Genomic DNA, 25687 nt, shown 5'->3' on the forward strand with positions numbered 1-25687 from the left:
GTCAGGCTCTAGTGATGCCACAGCTCTCCTCAGCCATCTGGCAGCTGCTATTTCAGCAGTAAATGGGAAGGAAACAGCAGTAACGGCAGCTCGTGACCACCCGTAAAAATTTAATCTTAAAGGTAGGCGGTCCTTTCTCTGCATCGCTAGGAAAACGGCTGTGCATCACTCAGAATGCACATTTGAATAGTAATTAGCTCATTCAAATAACTTTGCATGCAATTCTCGTTAGCTGCTACTGTGACAGGAAAACAGACCCCGAACTCTTCTGTGCATGTCTGGCTGAACTTCGTGCTCGCTAAACTAGCTAGAACCAGTATAAAATGCAGGTTGCTGGATCATTAAGTTTTGCGCATCTGGGTCTAGGTATGTTGGAGGCTAAGGGGGAGGGGAGAGAGATATACAGCAGGGGGAAAATGCATGGGTAGTCGCAAGTGAAGGCAAGTGCCAGATTACAGTCCTGGTTCTGGCTGAGCTGGAAGCACAAACTGACAGGCTCGGAAGAAAGAGACTGGGCAGTCCATAAAACCTCCACTCTTAAAACCCCATTTTCTGAGGCTGCCCATAGATTTGGTTCTCCAGATCTTAGCTAGTTTTAACTATTTCTCTTTGATAAGAGACTTTGAGAAATTAATTTATTTGTCCTGCTTGTTTGTATTTCTTACTGTGAGATCTATGGAGAAAAGACTATATCTGATGTGCATGTATACAGCACTGCCTACCTTTACAGTAGTGTAGCCATGGGTGAATTTTTGGGTGGGCCCACACATTTCTTTCCCTCAAATTCCTTGGCTGCCCAGGATCCCCAAGGCCCATCAACTGAAGACATCCTCCACCAGAAATAGTCCCCCCTCCCCAGGCACGCTGAAAAACGGCCTGCGGTAGTGTAGACGCGTGCTTTGGGCACGCACAGAATCATTTTTCAATGAAAATTGTCGCGTGTCCATTGTGGGTCTGAGACCTTACCACCAGCCGTTGACCTAGCGGTAAAGTCTCACGCGATAACCGGGCTGTAATGACCTACGTGCATCAAATGCCACCTGGTGCGCATCCGATGCGCGCATCTGAAAATAAAAATTATTTTTCAGATGCGCGTATCAGATGCAGCAAAAATGAAATGACCGCAAGAGCCACGTGGTAGCTGGGCAGTAACTCCATTTTGGCACACGTTGGGCGTGCTTAGACTCTTACGTGGCTTAGTTAAAGGGCCCCTAAGCATCTGCAGGCATTGGCAATTAGAAACACACTGCTAACTTTCCCCTGTCTTAAACCCTATGCAAAGAGCTTCCTGCATTGGCCCCTATGTTTGTGCCTGAGAGAACAGAGGGTAAGCGACTTGTCCATGGTCACCAGGAGAGGCTGGAAGATAGATTTCTTTCTAAGTGAGATGAATACTTTGCAGCTGGCTTCTGCCTGGGGTCTGTAATTTATTACTTGTATAGTAGCAGGATATTTTGTTTCACTGCTGCTCTTCCTGATCTTTGACAAGTCATATAACCCTTCATTGCCTCTGGAACAAACCTAGATGGTAACCCTTCTGGGGACATTCTGTACCTGAATACAAACCACTTTGAGCTACAACTGAAAAAGCTACAGCTAAATCCAAAATCCCGTCCCCTTCTTATTTGAGCCAAGAGAAATATTTGCTGTAGACCCCGATGAAAGAAGGAAGAGAACAATGCAAAGAACTATTTTGTATCAGATTATTTTTGTTTATTGAGGTCACCGGTCAGCAGCTAGTTATTGGTAAGTATGGTATGGTGGATGGACAGAGCAGTCTTTCTGATTAAAAATGAGAGTAAATTTGAAAAGAAAGCAGAATGGCCCACATGCCAGGGGTAAGGGTGCTTAAGTTATCAGTACCTGTGTTGTCAAATTTGTGTGACACATTCAGTAACTTTTATTCCATTTAATTATTTCACTCTCATGTTTCTCAGTATATTAATAGAAAAAATAATGTTGAGAATATTGGTGAATATCCTAAATTAAACAGAGACAGCAGATATCCTAACCCAAATGGTCCTCAGGGGACATACATGGATTGAGTTTTCAGGATATCCCATTCTACTTCCTCTGTATTCAAATCTATTTCATGCATATTTTTTCAATTAATCAATTTATATTTCTATCCCACTGGTTGTAAATAAGACAACTCATGGTGACTAACAATAATAATTAATTTAGTCATTACATCATTATCACATAAACATTGAAATGAAATTACAAATGAATCAAATAGCTGAGCATCCTATTTTATACCTATAGGCTACGTGGCATTTAGCCGGTGTATTTGTTTCTAGCGAAAAAGGTGCCGGTACTCAAATGCCAGGCCACCCTTTAGGGGTGGTTGATCTCGGAGGGATCCACCCCACAATAGCCAGGCCCCCTGCAACCAGTCACAGAATCTATGACAAGGCAGAATTGGTGTGTAGAGTCTGAGCTTGTTCATTATAACTTGGGGGCCATGGGTCAACTTTAGCAGACAATGGAAAAGGTGCCGGTACTCAGTACCCCCAAGTACCCCGTCAAAAAAAGCCCTGCATTTAGCGCATGCTAATGTCTGTTAATGTGCACTAAGCTTTAGTAAAAGGGCCCCGTTTTGTTAGGGATATCCTGAAAACTGATCTGTTCTAACCAGTAGCCACAGGGGGCTTTGGGAGCCTGGGTCCCCACTTTGGGATCAGGCCCCCTCCAAACCTGCAACACCCATTAAATGTCTGGTGGGGATGCCAAAGCCCTGCCAGCAGTGGCGTACCAAGGGGGGGGGTCCGCCCCAGGTGCACGCCGCTGGGGGGGTGCCGCGCGCCTGTCGGCTCCGCTCGTTTCGTGCTCCCTCTGTCCCGGAACAGGTCTGTTCCGGGGCAGAGAGAGCATGGAACGAGCAAAGCCGACAGGTGCGTGGCACCCCCCCCCCCCCAGCAGGTAAAAATGCACCCGGGGGGGTGGCCTTTCGCCGGGGGGGAGGTGTATCCTTTCGCCGTGGGGAGGTGGCCTTTCGCTGGGGGTGGGGGGGTCGTGCTGCACCTGGGGGGGGGCGCATCAGCGATCCACCCCGGGTGTCAGCCACCCTAGGAACGCCACTGCCTGCCAACCAAAGAAATCTGCTGCTGAACTACTCCCCTCCTCTTCCTCTTGCAGCTACAGGAAACAGGAAGTCATATGTGGGGGGGGGGGGGGAATGTGAAGATGAGTTAAGTCCTTTTCAGAAGTGGTCCCCAACCCCAGCCCATTCTTAAGGGGGAGGGGCTATCCCATATGATTTTCAGGATAACTGCAATGAATGAGAGAGATCTATATAGAGAGACAGCGGGTGCAAATCTGTCCCACACATATTCATTATTAATATCCTCTTCATGGTGGTGTTCTTCAGGGGTCCATTTTATCCCCCTTACTTTTCAATCTATTCCTCAGCCCTCTCACCACCCTTATTCAGAGTCACTCAATATCCTCATACATCTACGCAAATGACATCCCTTCTATTATATTATACGGATTCAGTTACCTTCCCAATCACCCCTCTTCAAAGTTGTTTAAATACAGTTGCATAATCATTAACTACCCACCAAATGGTTCTGAATTCTAATAAGACTGTTGCCTGTTGGATGACTGATAATCCGCCTGGCCCCACTCCCAATCTCCATCTCTTGGGTACTACTACCATTCCAGTCCAATCCTTTCACTACTTAGGAGTGATTTGGGATTATTTGCCTCTCATGTTTCCATATTTCCACCCTTCTTCATTCTTTTTTTTCGTTTTGAGACAATCATGGAGTGTGCGTTAATTTTTGGACTATGATTCTTTCCATGGTCTAGTCCTTTCCTTACCGATTTCTAAACTAGACTTTTGTATTATTGTCTTTGCTGGACTTAGACAGCATTAAAGAAGCTCCAAACTCTTCAAAATGTCTCATCTGTCATACTAAAAGATATGACTCTCTTTCAAGGACCATCGCTGGCTTCCAGTGCCCTATAGAATCCAATACAAAATTCTTTTGCTTGCTTTCAAAGCTTTTTGCCTTGGATCACCAACTTACTTGTCTTCCTTATTTCCCTTCACCATTGCTTCCTTCCATCACTGTAGTATGGTTCTTCCCTGTCTGCTAAACATGAGAGAACTTCGCACAGTGCTTTTTATTTTTTTAGCCCCTGCGACCTGGCACAACCTCCCATTAGAAATTCGTGGTGAATTATCGCTTCCCAATTTCAAAATAGCCATCAAAGCCTTTGTCGAGTGAATGGGATAGGTTCTGTGACTTCAGTGACCCCGTTCTAAGCTGGAGATCTTGGGCAGTCCTGGATTTCTTACCACACCATCCTGGTACATTATGGGACTCACAGCACTGATTTCAATGGACAAGATCAGGCATTACAACCCCCCCCCCCCCCCAAAAAAAAAAAAAATCTCCAGCTTGGAACTGGGTAACTTGGCACCTCTGTGACAGTGGCGTACCCATGGCCCACCCAAAATTGTGGCACTCTTGCTATGGCTGATAGAGATCCTCAAACCCCACCAGATGAAGATTTCTTCCTCAGGCAGCTGGTGCTCTTTCAGCTGGCTTAACTTGCCTGGAGCTGACACTAGCACCAGCCCCTCTGCACATGCTTAGTTTGTTTTCATGCCTGCAGAGCCTGCTGGCCATGGCATCAACTCGAGGAAAGTGCTGCTGGCTGCTGTTAAGAAGAGTGCTGACTGCCTGAGCAGGAGGAAATCTTCAGCTAGTGGGGTTTGTAGATCCCCTCCTACTCAGGTATTTAATATTGTGGGCTTGCAGGTGAAGGGAGGATGAATAGAAGACAGTGAAGCAAAAGCAGAGCAGAGGGGGCCTAGGGACACGGAGGCATGAATCTGTGGCGTAGCCACAGGTGGGCCTGGGTGGGCCGGGGCCCACCCACTTAGGGTTCAGGCCCACCCAACAGTAGCACACGTTTAGCGGTAGCTGATGGGGATTCTAAGCTCCAGCTGACTTCCCCCTGATGATAACAAAAACGCTACTCTTCAGGATACCAGCATCTGTGTATGCTCAGTTTTCAGTGCATGCCTGCTACAGACTGCCAAGGTGGAAAGAAGGACTTTCCCGCCATTTGAGATATTCTTTGGTAGGGGGGGTGGGGGAGGGAGAGAACACTTGGTGCCCACCCACTTCTTGCCCTTGCCCACCCAAAATCTGTTGTTTGGCTACGCCCCTGGCATGAATTCTGTGCCCGCCCACCCAAAATTGGTTGTCTGGCTACTGTCAGGGTGACTTTAACTGTTCTCCCTTTTTACCTTTCCCCCCCCCCCCCCGCCCCCTTCTGATTTTGTCTCATTGTTCTCATGTTTTGTGTTTCTTTCTCCACTTGTCCTGTTGAACATTGCAGTTCCTTTTCCTGTCAGGTGTATTTTACTAGTATGTAAACCGCTTTGTTCCCTGAGCCAGCTGAAACGGTACAATAAGCGCAAATAAAAAGAATCCAAGAAGGGGGCGTGGTTTTCGTGCGGTGGTGGGAGGAGCGCTTGAGACGGTTCCCGCCCTTTCGTGCTGGGTCGCATGAGTAGGCTGAGCCACAGGGAAGGGACTTTCTTTTTTGACGGGTGAATGATCGAAGGTGGATTCCTCGGCCCCACTGCAAGTCGAAGCGGGACGGTGCAATTCCGGAGGCCCGGGTGGAGGATCGGGGACCCGGCGGTGGCAGACGGTGGGGCCTTGAGGAGCAAGACGGTTCGGTCCGGTTCACGCTTGAGTTGTATTGCCTGCAGAGCTTATGACTACGCTGTCTCTGCTGAGACTGCTGCCCGCACTCGGGCCAGGCTGGAGGAGCACCGGGATTCGGGGCATCCACCGTGCTAGGTAAAGGGGGGCGTGTGGGGAGGGAGGTCAAGGGGACCAGCAACAGGCGGGCTTCTTGGGAGAGAGAGAGCAGGACGTGATGGCATGTGCGACTAATGCAAAGAGCTTTGGCCATCGGTACCCTCACTCTGCATTCGAACTCTTTGTTTTCATGTTGGTCCTTTCCAGTCTGGTTCGTTCTCCCCCCTAGGGCTTTAAGACGTCTCTCTTGGTAGCCAAATGACTTCTTCTTGGTGGTCAGAAGGGACAAGTTAAACCAGTTATTCTTAATTGCACTTGCTTAAGAAGCATCATTGCAAGTTCATACAGGCAGTGGGATATATAATCCCAGGTCTGCTCTGTTATTAGGGCAATTTGCAAGAATGACCCCCCCCCCACCCACCCCTGACAAACCTACAACTTCCACCCCACACCACCCCTCTCTCTCTCTCTCTCTCTCTCTGTACCCCTTGATGGATGTCAGGACAGAGGTGCGACATTGTCCGGTTCTTTAAAAGTTCCTGGCAGCCCTGCCTGGAGGCTGCTGTTCGGATCTCTTTCATCGGCCTCTTTTGGGACCGGGGGGGGGGGGGGGGGGTGGTGGTGGTGACGGTGACGGGTCTAGTGTCATTCGGGATCCGTGTCTGTAATCTGGTTTCGAGCCAAAGACTGCAGGAAGTGAGAAACTCGTGTTTCAGCTGTGGAGAAGTTGGGTTTGTGCTGCCTCCTCCGTGCTAGAGAACTGTTTACCTCCTCCGGTCTCTCTGGCTTGTCTCATTTATTTCAAAATTCTATATATAGGAGCGATGGCTCCAGATACAAAAATACACCGTAATGCACCAGCCTTTTCCAGTTCACCTTTTTTTTTGTTAAAGGGGATGGGTAGGAGTAAAGGCATTTCTTGAGAAACAACCACCGATCTCACGTTTCCCCCACTTCCCATTTCCCTACAACTGCTTTCACTTGACATTTTCCTGCCTCGCTACTGTAATCTTATTAATCTTTTCATCGCCTTGTGAAATGCCAGGTACAAGTGGATCTGTTGTGCGATCCTCAGCTCCGGTTGCAAAAGACCGCCCTTTACAGTTCCTGGCTCTAATGTTGTTATCTCTGGTGTCACGGGGTGTTTTGATCCCTTATATATGTAAATCTTATGCCAACTTATGTAATTATTTATTTATTTGTTACATTTGTACCCCACATGTTCCCCACCTATTTGCAGGCTCAATGTGGCTTGCATAGTACCGTGCGGCGTTAGCCACCTCTGGTGATGAAATAAATACAAAGTGATGTTATGGTCGAATAAGATTCATGTGTTACAGACACATTAGGGAATCGTTGTGAGAAGAACAGTTATGTAGTGACAGGAGCGTAGCCAGATCTGCCATTTCGGGTGGGCCCCAAGTTAACTGGGGTGGGCCCTTCCCACCCCACCCCCCATTAATACATACAGTTTTTTTAAAAACCTTTCTATCTACCCCTATTGTCATCTCCCCCCCCCCCCCCCCCCCCCTCCCGCCCAGCATCTGCTTGTCTTTCTCTGAAACCTCTCCCTCCTCGGTCTACTTACTACTACTACTACTTAACATTTCTATAGCGCTGCTAGGGTTACGCAGCGCTGTACAATTTAACATAAAAGGACAGGCCCTGCTCAAAGAGCTTACAAATCTAAAGGACAAGTGAATAGATGATACGATGGGGGCAGTCAACTTCCAAGCTATTGCCAGCAACGATTCCTATATAAGCAACTTGCACTGGTCCTGCAGGCTTTTCCCTCTACCGCGTCCCCGCCTGTGAAGAAACAGTAAGTGACATCATCTAGGGTGGGACACGGTAGAGGAAAGCCTACAGGGTTGGTGCAGGTCGCCTAAAGGAATTGCTGCAGATGACAGCTCAAAGGTAGATGAGACAGGGGGAGGAGCACAGAGAGATGGGTAGCTGCCGAGAGAGAGGATTTGGAGGCTACTAGACTGGGTGGGCCCGAGGCAAGAATGGGTGGGCCTGTGCCCATCCAGGCCCACCTGTAGCTACGCCACTGGTTCATTACTGTCTTTATATTATATCTTTATATGATGTTTTTTTTTTTTTAAAAACAGACTCCTGATGCAGGCCCAGTAGGCCGAAACACAGCTGCGTGGAGTCTTCGACCATCCAAATTGTAATTTTTATCTTTAAAATTGTAGATTTATATAATTTTTATCTTGTTCGTCGACCATTAAAATTGCATTTTTAACTGGATTGTTATTTGAAGCGTTGTCCTTTTTTAGTTTTTTAGTCATCTTCGCTGTTTTGTTGTATTTTTTTTTTTTTGCGAAGACTTGTTTCTTCTGCTTTTGTATTGTTACGGGGTGGCAACCAAAGCAGTTGTCCTGGGCCTCCTTGCTACAGGGTGCCTAGCCTAGCTCCATCTGAAGGTGGTATGGCCTAAAAGTAGGTTTTGGGGTCCCCTACCCAGTTTTTGCCCTGGGCTCCTTCATGTTTAACACTAGTCCTGGTTATCCAAATTGTAGGATCATCTCTACTCAGCTGCTTTGTTGCCTTTTAACGACTAGCCACCCCTACCCCCCCCCCCCCCCGCCCAAATAAAAATCTTGCTCCTATTCGGCCTTGCAGTGTAACTTCTTGCAGGTTGGAAGGGGTTCTAATCCCAGCACTGCCAGGGATTCTCAGTTTGAGAGTTCAAATAGAGATCTATTCAAGGTGCTGCCTGTGATAGTAAGGTTCAGATATCCACAGTAAGGGGTTCCTGCAGAACCGTTGCGTAGGCTTCGTTGTAAACTTTTGGAGGTACACTGCTGTGGGCATGCTTGAGTACCCCTAATATTCAGTGAATTCCTTCACTGTTTACAGAGGGTTAACTTGTGCTGAGTTGACACTAGAGAGTTGCACAGGGACAGAGATCCAACCCGTCTCCGCCCCGTCCCCACTGGAATCCAACCCGTCCCCATTCATCCCCTTAGAGAATCTAACTCATCCTCACCTGTCCCCCTGGGGAATCTAACCCATCCCTGCCCGTCCCCATATCCCCACCCATCCCCGCAAGAATTTAACCTGTCCTCATCCAGTCCCACAAGAATTTAATGGTACATGAAAAAAAAAAATTCCTGTCGGCTCTCCGTCTTTCTCTGGGTTTGAGCCACAGCACTGCAGGCAAGGAAGGAACGGACGTTGGAACACTCTGGTGCGCACATGTAAGACTTCTCTGATTCACTGGCACTGTGTGCTAAGAGATCCCCGCATGCATGCGCCAGTTGGTCAGGTGACATCTGATGCTCGTACCTATGTCAGAGCTGAGGTCTGCACATCAGCCTGGGAGCAGACAGGATTAATAGTAACGTAGTAAATGACCGCAGATAAAATCCGGATCGGTCCATCCAGTCTGCCCAGTAGTCACAATCGTTATCAATTCATGCTTAAATCAACAATGAATGTAATATTATATACTTGATTATGGTCTTTCTTTGGCATTTCTGGGACATAGACCATAGAAGTCTGCCTGGCCCTATCTTTATGTTCCAACAGCTGGAGTTGCCGAAGCCCACTCCAGCCTATTCATCTTCTCATTTGCGGGACACAGACCGTAAAAGTCTGTCCAGCATTGTCCTCATGTTCCAGCCACTAAAATTGCTGTCTAAACCCTTTCCAGCCCATCCTAAACCAGATTGCCATATATGAGACACAGACCGTACAGGTCTCCCGGTATCGGCCCTAGTTCATCACACCACAGTCACCATCTAAGTGTCACGCGACACATCCACACACATGCAGCCATTTAAGTTTAGGTTTTTTATAACTTCCATTTTCTAATTAGAGATCCTCTGTGTTCATCCCATTCCTTTTTGAATTTCATCACCATTTGTATCGCTACCTCCTCCTTAATGGAGACTTTCCACATCTGTGCTGTTAAAGCAAGGAGGACGAGGAGACAGCACTCAAATAACCTGGTACTCGGTAGATGAGAGGCTGGCGCAAGTGCAGCATACACTTCCATGAGAACCGCACAGGAATTGCCTCTGTCCCCAAGGGAATCCCACAGGAACTGCTTCCGTCCCCACGGGAAGCCCGCAAGAACTGCTTCCGTCCCTGTGGGAATCCTGCGGGTTCCGCGGGATTCCTGCAAACCCCATTCCCGTGCAGGTCTCAAGTTGACACCTACAATTAGTCTGGAGTCATAGGCTTCTATTCCAGTGTTTGAATTTTGGGATCACAGTTCAGTGGTTAGAGTTGTATATACTTTATTTTCATCTATGATTGATTATTTCATTTTCTGTCTGTGATACCAAATAGATTTTGCTTTAGAACAAACACCCCCATTCTATTCTATTTTAATCAAACTCCTGGACGGTATTGGCAGTTTTTCAGTGAGAAGGAAGGCAGAGGGAAGGGATTGTGCATTATATTCAGATAGTAGGTATTTCTCCGAGGACAAGCAGGCTTTGAAAAACAAAAAGAACTCCCCAGAAGCGTTCGCACATTCGCAGTGCGGTCCGCACGACGGCGCGTTCTGGAGAGTTCTTTTTGTTTTTCAAAGTTCCGGTCTCCTGGGCAGTCACGGACGACGACCCATACGTGAGAATATTGCGCCTGCTGTCCTCGGAGAATACCTGCTACAGGTATGTATCTTTATTTTTCCTGTCCCTGAAGGGTTTTCAACCTAAGGGGCACTTTTACTAAGCTGCATGTGGTGCAGTGGCGTAGGAAGGGGGGGCGGGGGGGGGCAGTCCGCCCCGGGTGCACGCCGCTGGGGGGTGTCGGCTCCGCGCTGGTGCACTGCCCTCTCTGCCCCGGAACAGGTTACTTCCTGTTCCGGGACAGAGAGAGCAGTGAACCAACGCGGAGCCAGCAACATGCAGTCGGGGCAGATCGGCCCTCCCGCCCGTCCCTCGCTGCAGGTATGCGCTCCGGGGGGGGTGCGCTCCAGCGGGAGGAGGGTGCGTCGTGCTGCACCCGGGGGGGGGGGGTGCACAGCGGCAACCCGCCCCGGGTGTCAGCTCCCCTCGCTATGGCTCTGATGTGGTGCCAACACATGCCTAACGCAGCTTAAAATGGTGGACTAGCCCTCCTCTAATCTGTGTTGGAGAAGATGTGGCGAAGTTGGCACTATGGGCCATATTCGGTGGACATGTGTCCAAGCCCGGGCCTTCTGGAGGGCGATTCAACATAGACTTCAAAAGTGGTTATCATCATGCACAATTCAATGGTCCCCGTTTATATCGTTTGTTTCTTAAGAAAGTTCCTGGACTTAAAAGACCACAAGCTCTCCTTGTGAGACAAGCAACCTGTGCCTCAAGAGTCACTTTAGCAGCCCACTGGAAGCAGACAGTGGTCCCTTCCTTGGTCAAATGGCTCACTGAGTTGTGGTATATATGTGACAAGGAACGTTTATTGGCGATACGTCGAAACACTTTGCACAAGTGGGAAAGCACCTGTAAACTATTTCTAACACATTGCTCAGCTTGAATCTTAGCAGGTGTTGATTCTAATTCGCCTCGTCTTTCCTGGACAGTTGATTGTAGGGATGGGGGGGGGCTGGTTGGGGGGATATGGGATAAAAACTGTTAAAATATGTTTGAGGTTACATGATCAATATTTCTTGTTTGAATAAGAAGCGGGGATTTTTTTGAGTGGGTACGTGGGGGGTACTGAATACCGGCACCTTTTCCATTGGCTGCTAAAATTGACCCATGGACCCCCAAGTTTTAATGAAAGAGCTCAGGCTCTACACACCAATTATGCCTTGTCACAGATTCTGTGACTGGTTGCAGGGGGCCTGGCTATTATGGGATGGATGGATCCCTCAGTCAGTGGCGTAGGAATGGGGAGGCAGGGGGGGGGGCGGTCCGCCCTGGGTGCACGCCGCTGGGGGGGGGGTGTCAGCTCCGCACTGGTGCACTGCCCTCTCTTCCCCGGAACAGGTTACTTCCTGTTCCGGGACAGAGAGAGCAGTGAACCAGAGCGGAGCCGACACACCCCAGCAACGTGCAGTCGGGGTGGATCGTCCCTCCCGCCCGTCCCTCGCCACAGGTAAGCGCTCCGGTGGGGGGGGAGGTATGCGCTCCGGGGGGGGGTGCGCTCCAGCGGGACTAGGGTGCGCCGTGCTGCACCCGGGGGGGGGGGGTGTGCGCAGCGTTGACCCGCCCCGGGTGTCAGCTCCCCTCGCTACGGCTCTGCCCTCAGTGATCACCCCACCCCTGAAGGGTAGACTGGCATTTGAGTACCGGCACCTTTCCTGCTAGAAAAAATGCACTGATAAGAACAGAACAGTTTGTTCTTCCTTCATTACGTACTGTAATATCTGTAATTCCGGTAGCAAACCTTCAGGGGGTGGTGGGCTCCCTTCAGCAGTCCACAAACAAAGTCCTTCCAGACTACACAGCTTTTAGTTCCAAACAGTTTATTTCCCCTCCTCCACAAATCTCAGTTCAAGGGGGTTAAAGTCCCATGCAGTTTCCAAAACAAAGCAACAAGAAAAAAACTTCCCTTTAAATCCAAGTCTCTCTCCCCCCCCCCCCCCCCCCTCCAACAGCCTGGGTTTCAGTTTTAAAAGTCTTTCCGCTTGGGTGGTTGCAGAATGGCAGTACACCGCCCACAACACAACTAATTGACTCCTGTGACCACCCACTGCCTTCAGTCCCTGCAACTCTGCCCCAAAGTACAATTACAGTCAGTGTTGCCAGATGGGCGGTTTTCCGCGACCCGCCGCGGGAAATTTTTGCCCGCGGCAGGTTGCGGTTTTTTGGGCTTCTTTTTTTTCTTTTGGGCGGTTTTCAGGCGTTTTTTTCGGCCGCGGGGGCGGGGTTAGTGACATTTTGGGCGGGGTTAGTGACGTTCTGGGCGGGGCCGATGACGGGGGCGGGGCTGGTGACGGGGGAGGCGGGGATGATGACGGCGGGGGCAGGGGTGATGACGCGGGGGGTGGGGGTGTCAGGAGCGGGGTTTGAGTTTGGGCGGGTTTTGGGCTGGATTTAGGCTGGTTTGGGTGGGAAAAAAATTTTCCACCTGGCAACCCTGATTACAGTCCATGTCAACTGGCTCCTCCAAACCTGGTGTGCTGGTCCCTCCAGACTCTCCTTCCTCCAAGCACTCCATTAACTCTGCTTCTCTACTAGGCTGTTGGTTGGAGACCTCCTCCCCCTCCCAGGTGGAAGGAATCTTGTACTGATTTCTAACCCAAGGGAATTGAGCTTTGTCATCCCTGCTCCCCCTTCTGGCCCTCGTCTGCCATAGCAGCTGCTCTTTCCAGTCCTTTTCCCCCTCCCTTCCACATGGGGGCCATACCGGGTTTTGGGACCTACCACCCCGATCCCTTCTCTCAGGGCCTTGTGGGGAATGTAGTCTGGCCCCATACCTCCTCCTGAGCTGCTTAGATCCTCCAACCTCCTTACAGTTCAGGGAGGTACCTTAGTTATACTGTTGTCAAATTGCTTGTTTAGATAAAAATAAAGACCTCATTAAAATAAATTTTTTTTAAATGGTGTACTGCGGGACGCGCCTAAGCGCCCTGTACTAAGTGCAATTTCAGTGTGCACTAAGACATTTAAAAATTTGGGGGGGGGAGAGGGGGCATGTCAGGGGGTGTTCCTGTGCTAATCAGTTAGTGCAGCTAAATTGCTATCAGGGGAATTTTTGGAAAGAGAAGGGCGCCCATCTTCCGACAAAAATCGGGAGATGGGTGTCCTTCTCTCAGGGTCGCCCAAATCGGCATAATCGAAAGCCGATTTTGGGCGCCCTCAACTGCTTTCCGTCGCGGGGGACGACCAAAGTTCACGGGGGCGTGTCGGCACCATACCGAAGGCGGGACTGGGGGACGTGATTAAGAGATGGGCGTCCTCGGCCGATAATGGAAAAAAGAAGGGCGCCCCGGACGAGCATTTGGCAGACTTGGTCCATTTTTTTTCACGACCAAGCCTCTAAAAGGTGCCTGAACTGACCAGATGACCACTGGAGGGAATCGAGGATGACCTCCCCTTACTCCCCCAGTGGTCACCAACCCCCTCTCACCCTAAAAAAAACTTAAAATTTTTTTTTGCCAGCCTCAAATGTCATACCCAGCTCCATCACAGCAGTATGCAGGTCCCTGGAGCAGTTTTTAGTGGGTGCAGTGCACTTCAGGCAGTCGGACCCAGGCCCACCCCCCCCCCCTACCTGTTACACTTGTGGTGGTAAATGTGAGCCCTTCAAAACCCACCACAAACCCACTGTACCCACATGTAGGTGCCCCCCTTCATCCCTAAGGGCTATGGTAGTGATGTACAGTTGTGGGGAGGGGGTTTTGGGGGGGCTCAGCACCCAAGATAAGGGAGCTATGTACCTGGGATCAATTTGTGAAGTCCACTGCAGTGCCCGGTTGGTGTCCTGGCATGTGAGGGGGACCAGTGCACTACAAATGCTGGCTCCTCCCACGACCAAGTGCCTTGGGTTTGAGATGGCCGCCATGAGTTTCCATTATCTGGGAAAACCAATGGCGGCAATCTCTAAGGCCGGCCCAAATGTTGAGATTTGGCCGGCCCCGACCGTATTATCGAAACGAAAGATGGCCGGCCATATTTTTCGATAATACGGTCGGAGACGCCACTTTACGGGGCCGTCCCCGGAGATGGCTGGCCCCGTTTGATTATGGCCTTCCACGTCTCCCAGAGGGAAGGTGGAGGTAAAAAGAGTGCAAGATTGAAGAAAGCCAGGGATTAGCATTGAAGATCGCTGTAGTGAAAAAGTGAAAGAAAAGCCAGAGATAACTGCACTGGTAAATTTCTAAAAAAAAAACAAAAAACAAACAAAAACAGGTACCAGGTTGGGAGCAGTTGCAATGGTGAAAAGAAGCCACTTATAAAATATTTTAAATATATCCAGCAGATCTCATGTTGGGGAGGAATCAGCATGTTTTGCTGTGTGTGGAACATGCTGGAAAAGCAACAAAAAGCAGATTTCCAGGATGGTTGTTGGCATGGTCGTAGCAAGTTATGGCTGCACAGGGTACAAGGGAAGCCATCCGTTGGGTTCCCTTGTGCTGACATCACCAAAGTGGGTAGGGCAGGAGTGCACTGTGTCAGCTGGGAGCGTGTTTCACAGGGCGTATTTAGCACTTGTGACGTTCCTAGTTGTTGGGGTGTGAGGAGTACACGGTTTAAATACTTTGGACATATAGGGCAGAGGCTGGGGGAACATGAAGAAAACATTTAACTAAGTGGAGGAGTGGCCTAGTGGTTAGGGTGGTGGACTTTGGTCCTGGGGTACTGAGGAACTGAGTTCGATTCCCGCCACAGGCAGCTTCTTGTGACTCTAGGCAAGTCACTTAACCCTCCATTGCCTGCTGCATTGAGCCTGCCATGAGTGGGAAAGTGCGGGGTACAAATGTAACAAAAAAAAAAGTAAAGTTTGCTCATATATTGTAAACCTGCCCCTCCATTGCTGCGGCCGCAGTTACCGCCAACAACCCCCCCACACGACAGCCCTACCTTGAAGGGCCTGCCCACTCTGGTGGCATAGCGGCCTCTGTGGCTGCAGGGGTAGGAAAGAGTCCCACTCTTTCCTGCCCGCTACCGCTACTCTGTCTCTGCTTGGCTCATCTGCATTGTGGGCGGAGCTGCCGTGTTTTAAAAAAATAGCTGCTGAGACTTATGTACTGTCACTGTTGCATCTTAGGTGGGGTGGGAGGGGGTTTGTGACCACTGGGGGAGTAAGGGGAGTTTTGCCTTAATCCATCCTGTAGTCATTTGGTCACTTATTCATGATTGAAATAGGTCTGGCCAAAAACATCTTAATTTTGGCCCTAGACGTTTTCATTTTATTCTGTTATTGCAGAAAGAGTCTTATCTTTTGGTGCCGCCAATGTCCTGCGTAAAACACGCCCTCAACATGCCCCCTTGAAATTAGGATGAACTGTTGAGGAAAACTTCTAAAATAGGAATGTCAAAAATCACAACTTGGACATTTTTGAGAGAAAAACTTCCATCTGCCACCTTATGACGGTTTTTTTGTTTGTTTTGAAAATAAGCCCCAAAGCCTCTTATTCCATGAGGTCTTTTCCCATCTTTTGCCCTTGGAAAAATATATGTGCATATAATCAGACACTTGCATGTTTCCCTTTTATTTGACACTAGGAAAAAAGGCCCGTTTCTGACACAAATGAAACGGGCGCTAGCAAGGTTTTCCTCGGAGTGTGTGTGTTTTACAGAGTGTATGTGAGAGTGAGTGTGTGATACAGAAAGAGTGAATGTGTGAGTGTGTGTGACAGAGCGAGAGTGAATGTGTGTGTGTGTGACAGAAAGAGTGAGACTGTGTGCGAGAGTGTGTGTGTGTGTGAGAATGAGAGTGTGTGCCAGGGGCCCCCTCCCTCCCAGTTTCAGGGTCCGGCCCCCCCTCCAAGTTCCTGTGTCTGCTCTCCCCCCCTCCCACCCACCCACCAGTTCCAGGGTCGTTTCCCCCCCTCTCCTCCTCCCTCCCAGTTTCAGGGTCCCCCCTCCCTCCCTCCATCCCAGTTTCTGGGTGCGCCTGCCCCCCCCTAAGTTCCAGGGTCAGCTCCCCTCCAAGTTCCAGGGTCTGCCCCCACTCCAATTTCCAGTGTCCACTGTCCCTCCCTCCCACCCACCCTGTTCCAGGGTCGTTTCCCCCCCCCTCCCAGTTTCAGGATCCCCCCTCCCTCCCTCCATCCCAGTTTCTGGGTCTGCCTGGCCCCCTCCAAGTTCCAGGGTCTGCCCCCCTCCAAGTTGCAGGGGCCTCCCACCCTCCCAGTTTCAGGGTAGTTGCCCCCTCTCTTTCCCTCCCCTCCAGCCACCCACCTGCAATGTTGTGAAGCTGACTCCGTGGCTGAAGTGAAGGTTTCTTTTTTCGTCAGGTTCGTTGCTCTGTAGCCATCTCTGTCGGCCCCGCCCTCGCGCCTCTGATAGGTCCGCCACCCTCGACCTCAAAATGTGATGACGTCGAGGAAGGCGGACCTATCAGAGGCGCGAGGGCAGGGCCGAGAGAGATGGTGACAGAGCGACGAACCTAACGATCCTAACGAACCCTTCACTTGAAGCCACGGAGTCAGCTTCAGAACGTTGAAGGTTCCTTTTATTATAGTAGAAATATGGAAAATCTAATACTTACCTAAGGACCCTGTTTACTAAGCCGCATTATAGGCGTGTTAACATATTTAACGTGTGTTAACCATGTACGCGTATTAACTGTGTACGCGCCTACAATATCCCTATAGGCGCCTACACAGCAGGCGCGGTAATTCTTGGGGTGTTAAAAATCCTAATGCGCCTTAGTAAATAGGGTCCTAAGTGGTCTACAGAATAAATCACTAAGACAGACAAAGACAGGGGGACTAAGGAGGATAGAATACAAAATAATTATATAATGGGTAGACTGGATGGGGGGAAGTAAGCTTAACAGGACTGTGAGTCGGAGGGCGCTTACTAAAAAGCCAATATAGACATATTTTTTATTTCAATGTTCAATGCTGAGGGCATTCATTGTCTTATGTGCTGCCTTTTAGTGTGTCTTGACGATTGCTTTTCATATACCCTGTACTGACAACTGAAAACACAATAAAATAAAACCCACAATAAACAGAAAAAACAGGGTGGAAGGGCAGTGAGATTAAAACAGGACTGCAAGGGTGCAATAGAGCATCAGCAACATATAAGTACATAAGTAATGCCATACTGGGAAAAGACCAAGGGTCCATCGAGCCCAGCATCCTGTCCACGACAGCGGCCAATCCAGGCCAAGGGCACCTGACGAGCTTCCCAAACGTACAAACATTCTATACATGTTATTCCTGGAATTTTGGATTTTTCCAAGTCCGTTTAGTAGCGGTTTATGGACTTGTCCTTTAGGAAACCGTCCAACCCCTTTTTAAACTCTGCTAAGCTAACCGCCTTCACCACTTTCTCCGGCAACGAATTCCAGAGTTTAATTATACGTTGGGTGAAGAAAAATTTTCTCCGATTTGTTTTAAATTTACGAAACTGTAGTTTCATCACATGCCCCCTAGTCCATAGTCCATAGTGATGAAAGAGAACATTAGAACGGTGTTGTTCATTTATTTATTTGTAGCATTTATACCCCGCTCTTTCCCCGCTGTTAGCAGGTTCAGTGCAGCTTACAAAGTATGGTACAGAGTTACAATGTCTGATACAAAGTATCACAGCAATAACATAATTGTATACAGTAGGACAAGAGGAAGAGATGTGGGGGAGGGAGTCAGTGATTACTCAGTGGATCATGGAGAGTTTTGGGTGGGCACAACATTTTCTCTGTCCCATTCTACCTCAACCTCAAAATATAAATATTAGCTTTCTCTGAAGGTGGCTAGAACTCCCTTTTACCAAGCTTGCCAGGCAGCAACAATGGCCCTAAGCCACTGATGCCGGCACCCCATGTGTGCTTAGTTGTCAGTAGCTCATGGATGCTGTCGCCAACTGTAGAGGGAAAGGAGGGGATAGGGGGTGGGAATGGGACTTGAGCTACCATTTATCTGTGCTTACAAAGTGGTTTACATATTATATATAAGGTACTTATTTTGTACGTGGTGCAATGGAGGGTTAAGTGACTTGGCCAAAGTCACAGGGAGCTGCAGTGGGACTTGAACCCAGTTCTCCAGGATGAAAGCCTGCTTGGTAGAAGGGAGTTTTGTAGAGCTTGGTAGATGGGAGTTCTGGCCACCTTAGAAGAAGGTCCTCAGCTGGGGATGCTTGCCCATCCAAAATACTAGTGCTCCCCTCCCTGCCTCTCCTCTGATTTTCCCACCTACCATTCCTATTACACCAACAAGCTTTCACCAATTGTAGAACACGGGATCACAAATTAGAAATAAAAATATTTAGACAAAAATTGAACTAGGAACCCCAAGATGTTAAACAAAGCAATCACTACAACACTGGAGAAATAAAAACAGAAATGCATTTTCTTTCCTACTGCACACAATACAAAGACATTTGCATATGCTAACATATTCCCAAAGCTAACATATTCTATTTAAAACATTCAGAATAAAATGCTTTTTTCTACTTTTGTTGTCTGGATGTTTTATTTTTCCATTATGTTGGTTCCAGTTTTTCTTTTCTGCTTTCCTGCCTGTCTGCTAATTCTCCTTCAAGTGACTGCTGTCCATTTGTCTTTTCTCCTCTCTCCTGTCTATTCTCTCACTATACCTGCCTCTGACATATTGATCATTCCTTTTTAGCGCTTCCTCTCTTCTTTTCTTTTCTTTTCTGCTTCTCTGTCAACTCAGATTGCACCCTCTTTCTCACCCTTCTCCTTTTTATCTTTCAGCTACCTGTCCAATTTCCGTTTTCTTCTCTCACCCACTAGCTCTCCTATTCCCCATCTCACTCCTTCCCCAGCCATCCATTCCCTTTCATCTTAATCTATTCCCTATTACAATATTTCTACCCTCTGTAATCACTATCCTCTCATGCCACCCCCTCCTCCCCCTCCTGGCCTCTCCCACATGGTTCCATCAATCCCATTGTCTTCCTTTCTCCACCCTTGTAGCTTGACATTTCCCTGACCCTTCTCTCTTCCATCCTGCCCTCTCCCCATTGGACCAGCATTTTCCCCTCTCTCTTCCTTCACTCCCATTGTCCGGGATCTCTCCATCACTCCCTTCTGCTCCTGGATCCAACATCTCCCTCTTTCTCCCCTCTCTACACATCTCACCTTCCCATGTCCAACATCTGTGTCTCTCCCCCCCCCTTCCTTGTGCCCCAGGTTCAATATCTATCTCTCCCCCATGCAGAATCTCCCCGTTCCTCTCCTCCACCATCATGTCTAACTTTTCTACCTCTCTTCTCCATGTACCATCTCTCCTTTCCATCCACCCCTGTGTCTAACATTTTTCCCTCTCTCACCTCTCTCCCCCCTCCATGCAGCATCTCTCCGCTCTACCCCCATATGTAAGATTTCTCCCTTTCTTACCCCTTTCTACCCCTTTGCTGCATCTCTCCCTTCCTTCCCTCCACTGCCAAGCACTGGCGTAGCAAGGGGGGGGCGTGAGGGGCGGTCCGCCCGGGTGTGAGCTCAAGGGGGGTGCTTCTTGCCAGCTCCCCCCCCCCCCCGGTGCACCACGATGACACCCCCCCAGACCCAGTGCCTACCCTGAACTCCGTCTAAGCTCCCGCACCCTACCTTTAAAAAAGCTCAGAAACCGAGGCGAGGCGCAGCGCCTCGCGCCTGCAAGTAAAAGAAGTATGGATGGATCGTCTCATCATCGATTGGGCCTTCCCTCGCTCTGTCTGTCCCGCCCTCCGCTGACGCAACTTCCTATTTCCGCAAGGGCGGGACAAACAGTGCGAGGGAAGGCCCGATCGACGATGAGACGACCCATCCATACTTCTTTTACTTGCAGGCACGAGGCGCTGCACCTCGCCTCGGTTTCTGAGACTTTTTAAAGGTAGGGTGCGGGAGCTTAGACGGAGTTCAGGGTAGGCACTGGGTCGGGGGGGGGGGGGATGTCATCATCCTGCACCCGGGGGGGGGGGCGCAAAGGCGAACCGCCCCGGGTGGCAGCCCCCCTTGCTACGCCACTGCTGCCAAGTCCAACAATTCTCCCTCTCTTGCCCCTCCCTTGTGCATCTCTCCTTTCCTCCCCCAACTCTCCCTCCTCCCTGCAGCATCTCTCTCTCCCTCCCCCATGTCCAAAAATCATCCCTCTCTTTTCCCTTCCTCATATACAGCATCTCTTTCCTTCCCTCTCCTCCCTTCCACCCCCATGTCTAACAATTCTCCCTCTGTCTTTCCTTTCTCCCTCCCCCTGTCCAGCATGTCTCTGAATCTTCCCCCTTCTCCCTTAACAAGCCCCCCCCCCCCCGGCAGAGGCAGTGATTCATAAACGCTGCCTGCCACTAACCTGGAGGCCTCCCCTCTGCAGAATCTCGCCTCCCTCTGTCGCAAATTCCTGTTTCTGCCTGGGTGGTATGCGGCAGAAGGGAGGCTTCTGGTTTAGCAGCAGGTAGTGTGCGGGGGAAACACTGCTGCTGCCGGGGACCTGTTGAAGAGAAAGTGATGCTTGTTAAGGGAGGGAGGTACAGGACCATAGCCATAGAGCCCAGCCTGGTCCCTCTCTCCATGTTGGTGCTGACAAGGGTGCACCACCGGTGGGTGGGTCTGAGCCCAAACTAGATGCACCCAGGCCTGGGCCCACCCGTGGCTACATATCTCGTTAAGTATCAAGAAATGCAGTCTGAGACCAAAAAAATGTGGCAGAAGGGTACAAAAATATTTCCCGTTGCATGGGGTGTCCCTGGCCTCATTAAAAAGAATTTCCAAGTGCACCTGTCTAAGTTGCGTATACATGTAACATCTTATGACCTGCAGAGTGAAACTCTCTTTGGTAGGATGCAGACACTACAGTGAGCATTAACAGTAAATTGGAGAAACTGAGATCATACTCCACATACCCTGGCTTAGGAGTGAGGTTCATTACTGTCATGGCATGTGCAAAACAGGGGTGTAGTCATAGGGGGCCCTGGTGGGGATTCACAAGGCGCACCAGTGGAAGCGCTCCTCCACCTCTGGCCTGCATGTTTCCTGGGCAGCGGCTACTGCTGTTGCTCTGGGCCAGAGGTGTAGCCAGACTTTGGCGGGAGGGGGGTCCAGAGCCTGAGGTGAGGTGGCACATTTTAAACCCCCCCCCCCCCGGTGCCGCCAACCCCCCTGCCATTTTTAACCCCCCCTCGCCCGCCATTTTTGACCTCCCCACCGCCACCACCACCTTTGACCCCCCAGCGCCAACCCTTTCGATCCCCTGTTCCCGCCGCCGCCAACCCTCCCCCGCCACCACCGTCGGGTACCTTTGCTGGCAGGGGTCCCCAACCCCTGCCAGTCGAAGTCCTCCGGCACGGCCGTGTTCCCGTCAGCTGAAGTCCTCTTCTCCGGCGCGGCCGCGTTGCTGATCTGCAAGGGCAGGCTTCTGTACGCGGCAGCGGTGGGGGAGGGTTGGCGGTGGGAGGGAGGGTCGAAGGGGTTGGTGGTGGGGGGCCAGGGCCAAATCTACGGGGGCCCATGCCCCCATGGCCCCACGTAGCTATGCCCCTAGTCTGGGCCTTCTCCTTTTTATACTCTTTCTGCAAAACAGAACTTGCATGGGAGAGGCCCCACTGAGCATGCACTGGGGAGGCCTGGTGTGGCGGCTGCCACCCAAGGAACATATAGGCCATGGGTAGAGAAGTGCTTCTGCTGGCAGGGCATGGGTGCCCGTGCCAGCTCAGGTATGTGGGGCTCATAGGGGTGGGGGTGGGTGGGCAGAGAGCAGTGGCAGGGAGGGTAAAATTCTGTGCCCCCCTACTTTATACTCAGACCCCCCCCCCAAAGACCCAGTGCTGGGCTTCGCACCTGTTGCAAAACTAACCCATTTAGAGAAATTACCCCTTGACAGAAATTAGCACAAGTCTGAAGTGTAAGCAGCACCACCTCTTATTCATGTATGAGCCCTGGCTACTGTTCATTTCTGCAGCTGTTTGATATGAATTTTAAGATGGTTGAATTATTAATGTATATAAAGTGTGCAATATACGTCTCACTTTACTTACCCAGTGTTTGTGTCAGAGATGGCTGGAATTCACATTGCAAAAGTTTTGAGAAATTCATATATCGATAGGGTGCAGGCTTGAAGAAAGATACTGGGTTATACTCCTTATGTAAGTTTGTGTCTGCGTCCATGTAGAAATCTCTATAGCTTTGATTGCACACAGATTGGAATAGATACGTACCATTTTTATTGTTTCACTGGACACATGGAGTGCTGTATGATGGTGATAAAAAGTTTAATATGACTAGTCTTTTCTCCACTGTGCACTTGAAGCGGTGGGAGATTAAAATGACTTGCCCCGGGTCACAAGGATGTGTCACTGTGTGAGAAGTGGAATCTGAAGCCCGGTTACCCTGGTTTGCAGCCCATTGCTCTAAGCTCTAGGCCATGTTTATTTATTTATTTATTGCACTTGTATCCCGCATTTTCCCACCTATTTGCAGGCTCAATGTGGCTTACAGAGATCTGTTATGGCATCCCTGTAACAGAGAAGAAATACAACTGATGTTACAAAGGGATAAGAGAAGACAAGAGGATCAGGTTATGCAGGCTATACAGTGAGACATTCTGAATTAAGGTGTGTAAGGGGTTGTGTTCTAGTCATTATGGATTCTCGTGGTAGGCTTCTTTCAAGAGATAGGTTTTCAAGGCTATTTAGTTCGTTGATCGTTTTCAAGTGAGTTGGTAGTGCATTCCACATCTTCGTGCTCATGTAGGAGAAGCTGGAGGTATGTGTTAGTTTGTATTTGACCCCTTTACAGCTGGGGAAGTGTAGGTTGAGAAAGGTGCGGGAGGATCGTTTAGCATTTCTGGGTGGAAGGCATTGACTTTTGGTGTCTGCTGTACACTAATACATCACAAGCATTTGGAAAAGAACACTATAAAATATACTATGGTACAAATTACCATCCAAGAACATTTCCTGAATTGTTTCTATTTTTTTTTTTATTTAGATTTGACTTACACATGCCAAGTTGCACATAGGTACAGTAGATATTTCCCTGTGCCCAGAGGATTTAAAACTGATGCATTCCAGTTAAAACTTAACGCAGAAAAAACACAATGTCTTGCACTCACCTCACAACATAATACAAGCAACTTCACCACCATAACCATACCAAAATTTTCTCTTCCCGTCTCAAACAATCTGAAAATTCTTGGCGTCACCATCGACCGAAACCTCACACTCGAAACCCACGTAAAGAACACAACGAAAAAGATGTTCCACTCCATATGGAAACTCAAAAGAGTAAAACCTTTTTTCCCCGAGATCCGTCTTCCGTAACCTGGTAAGGTCAGTGGTACTCAAGTCACCTGGACTACTGTAATGCACTGTACGCCGGCTGCAAAGAACACACTATCAAGAAACTCCAAACAGCCCAGAAGACCGCCGCCAGACTCATATTTGGAAAAACAAAATATGAAAGTGCAAAACCCCTCAGAGAGAAACTCCACTGGCTCCCACTTAAGGAACGTATCGCGTTCAAGATCTGCACGATTGTACACAAAATCATCCAGGGAGACGCCCCGACCTAGATGCTAGACATACCAAAAAATCATCCCGCAAATTTCTTAACCTACACTTCCCCAGCTGTAAAGGACTAAAATACAAGCTAACACATGCGACTACCTTCTCTTACAAAAGCACACAGCTATGGAATGCCCTACCAACTGACCTGAAAACAATCAACGAAATAACGAACTTTCGTAAATCTCTGAAAACGTACCTCTTCAACAAAGCCTACAAAGAGAACCCATAGCTTAACTACACCACATCGCCAATCCACCCCATCTCTGAAAATCATCTTTCTATAACTATCTGCTCAGATCTCTTTTCTCATCCTTAATCTTTTTGCAGTACCAATTGTATCTGATAACCTGGAATGGCTATACTATAACAGGTCCCTGTAAGCCACATTGAGCCTGCAAATAGGTGGGAAAATGCGGGATACAAATGCAATCAATCAATCAATAAATAAATCTATATATTTTTTAAACGTTACTCTGAATGACCCACTGCAGCTTTCGTTACTCAACACTGGCCGGCAGGAAGTGGACCTGGCGAACACACAGAACCTATAACTGTTTCTCTTTTGGTTTCTATTGTAATCCTTTTCCGCCTTTTAATTATTTTAATTGTAAACTGCTTAGATGACAACATAATAGTGGAGGAGTGGCCTAGTGGTTAGGGTGGTGGACTTTGGTCCTGGGGAACTGAGTTCAATTCCCAGCACAGGCAGCTCCTTGTGATTCTGGGCAAGTCACTTAACCCTCCATTGCCTGCCGTATTGAGCCTGCCCTGAGTGGGAAAGCGCAGGGTACAAATGTAACTAAAATAAATTCAGCAATGTGCAGTGTATGAAGAGGGGCTTTTTCAATATAACCTCTAAGTCTGACTTTTGACATTTTGCTTAAAACGTCCAGAATCTAAATAGCAAATATAGGGATTTTCCAAAACAGCAAAACTTCTATCTTTTTTTTCTTTTGAAAACAGCCACTTGCTAGATGTTTTTGTGCTCTGTGCGTTTATCTTTTTGGACCATTTGAGAAAAGAAAAACAAATCCAAACGCGCAAAATCAAACCCTTGGGATGTAAGAGGAGCCAGCATTCTTAGTAGACTAGCCACCCAGACAATAGGAGCCAAGTTTTCAAAATGATTGAGGGTGCTGAATGAATGCATGTTTGCACAAGTAGCGAAGGAACATCAGCAGTCCATTTTTTTTGGCTGGTGGAGCTCAGTATGCCAGCCAGGGGCGTATCTGCGTGGGGCCAGGGGCGCCTGGGCCCGCGTAGATTTGGCCCTAGACCCCCCTGCCGATGACTCTCTCCACCCCCTGCTGCCGCCAACCCACAGTCGCCTATCTTTGCTGGCGGGGGACCCCAACCCCCGCCAACCAAGGTCCTCTCTTCCGTTGCAGCAAAGCTTCCTGTTCTGAGTCTGACGTCCTGCACGTACAACGTCAGACTAAGAATTTGAAACTGAAGGAAGCTTTGCTGCAATGGAAGAGAGGACCTCGGCTGGCGGGGGTTGGGGTCCCTCGCCAGCAAAGGTAGGCGACAGTGGCGGGGGAGAGTTGGCGGCGGGAGGGGGGTGGAGAGGGTCGGTGGCAGGGGGGTGTCAAAGTTGGTGGAGGGGGGGGGGGTCGGCGGTGCCGGGGGGGGGGGGGGGGCTAAAATGTGCCCCCTCACTCTGGCTCTGGCCCCCCCTCCCGCTGAAGTCAGATACACCTCTGATGCCAGCAAAGATAAAGGAGTTCAGAGATGCCAAGGATGCCCCATCTCAAAGCTGGAAATTTACCACTACTATTCCGGAGATTGAAGGTCAATGAGTGAGGTTTTTCTTGTGGGGTCCAGCCATGC

General features: G+C 49.3%; 1 protein-coding gene across 1 annotated transcript in view; it reads left to right on the top strand.

Moving 5' to 3' along the window:
- Positions 1 to 5545: 5545 nt before the first annotated feature.
- Positions 5546 to 25687, top strand: part of ACSF2 (acyl-CoA synthetase family member 2) — a 138294-nt gene continuing 118152 nt past the window's right edge. The window contains exon 1 of the mRNA XM_030208351.1: positions 5546 to 5828. Coding sequence (XP_030064211.1) covers positions 5743 to 5828 — 86 coding nt within the window. The 5' untranslated portion in view covers positions 5546 to 5742. The remainder of the gene's footprint in view (positions 5829 to 25687) is intronic.

The sequence above is a fragment of the Microcaecilia unicolor genome, chromosome 6 (genome assembly GCF_901765095.1).
Source record: "Microcaecilia unicolor chromosome 6, aMicUni1.1, whole genome shotgun sequence".
Taxonomy (NCBI): Eukaryota; Metazoa; Chordata; class Amphibia; order Gymnophiona; family Siphonopidae; genus Microcaecilia; species Microcaecilia unicolor.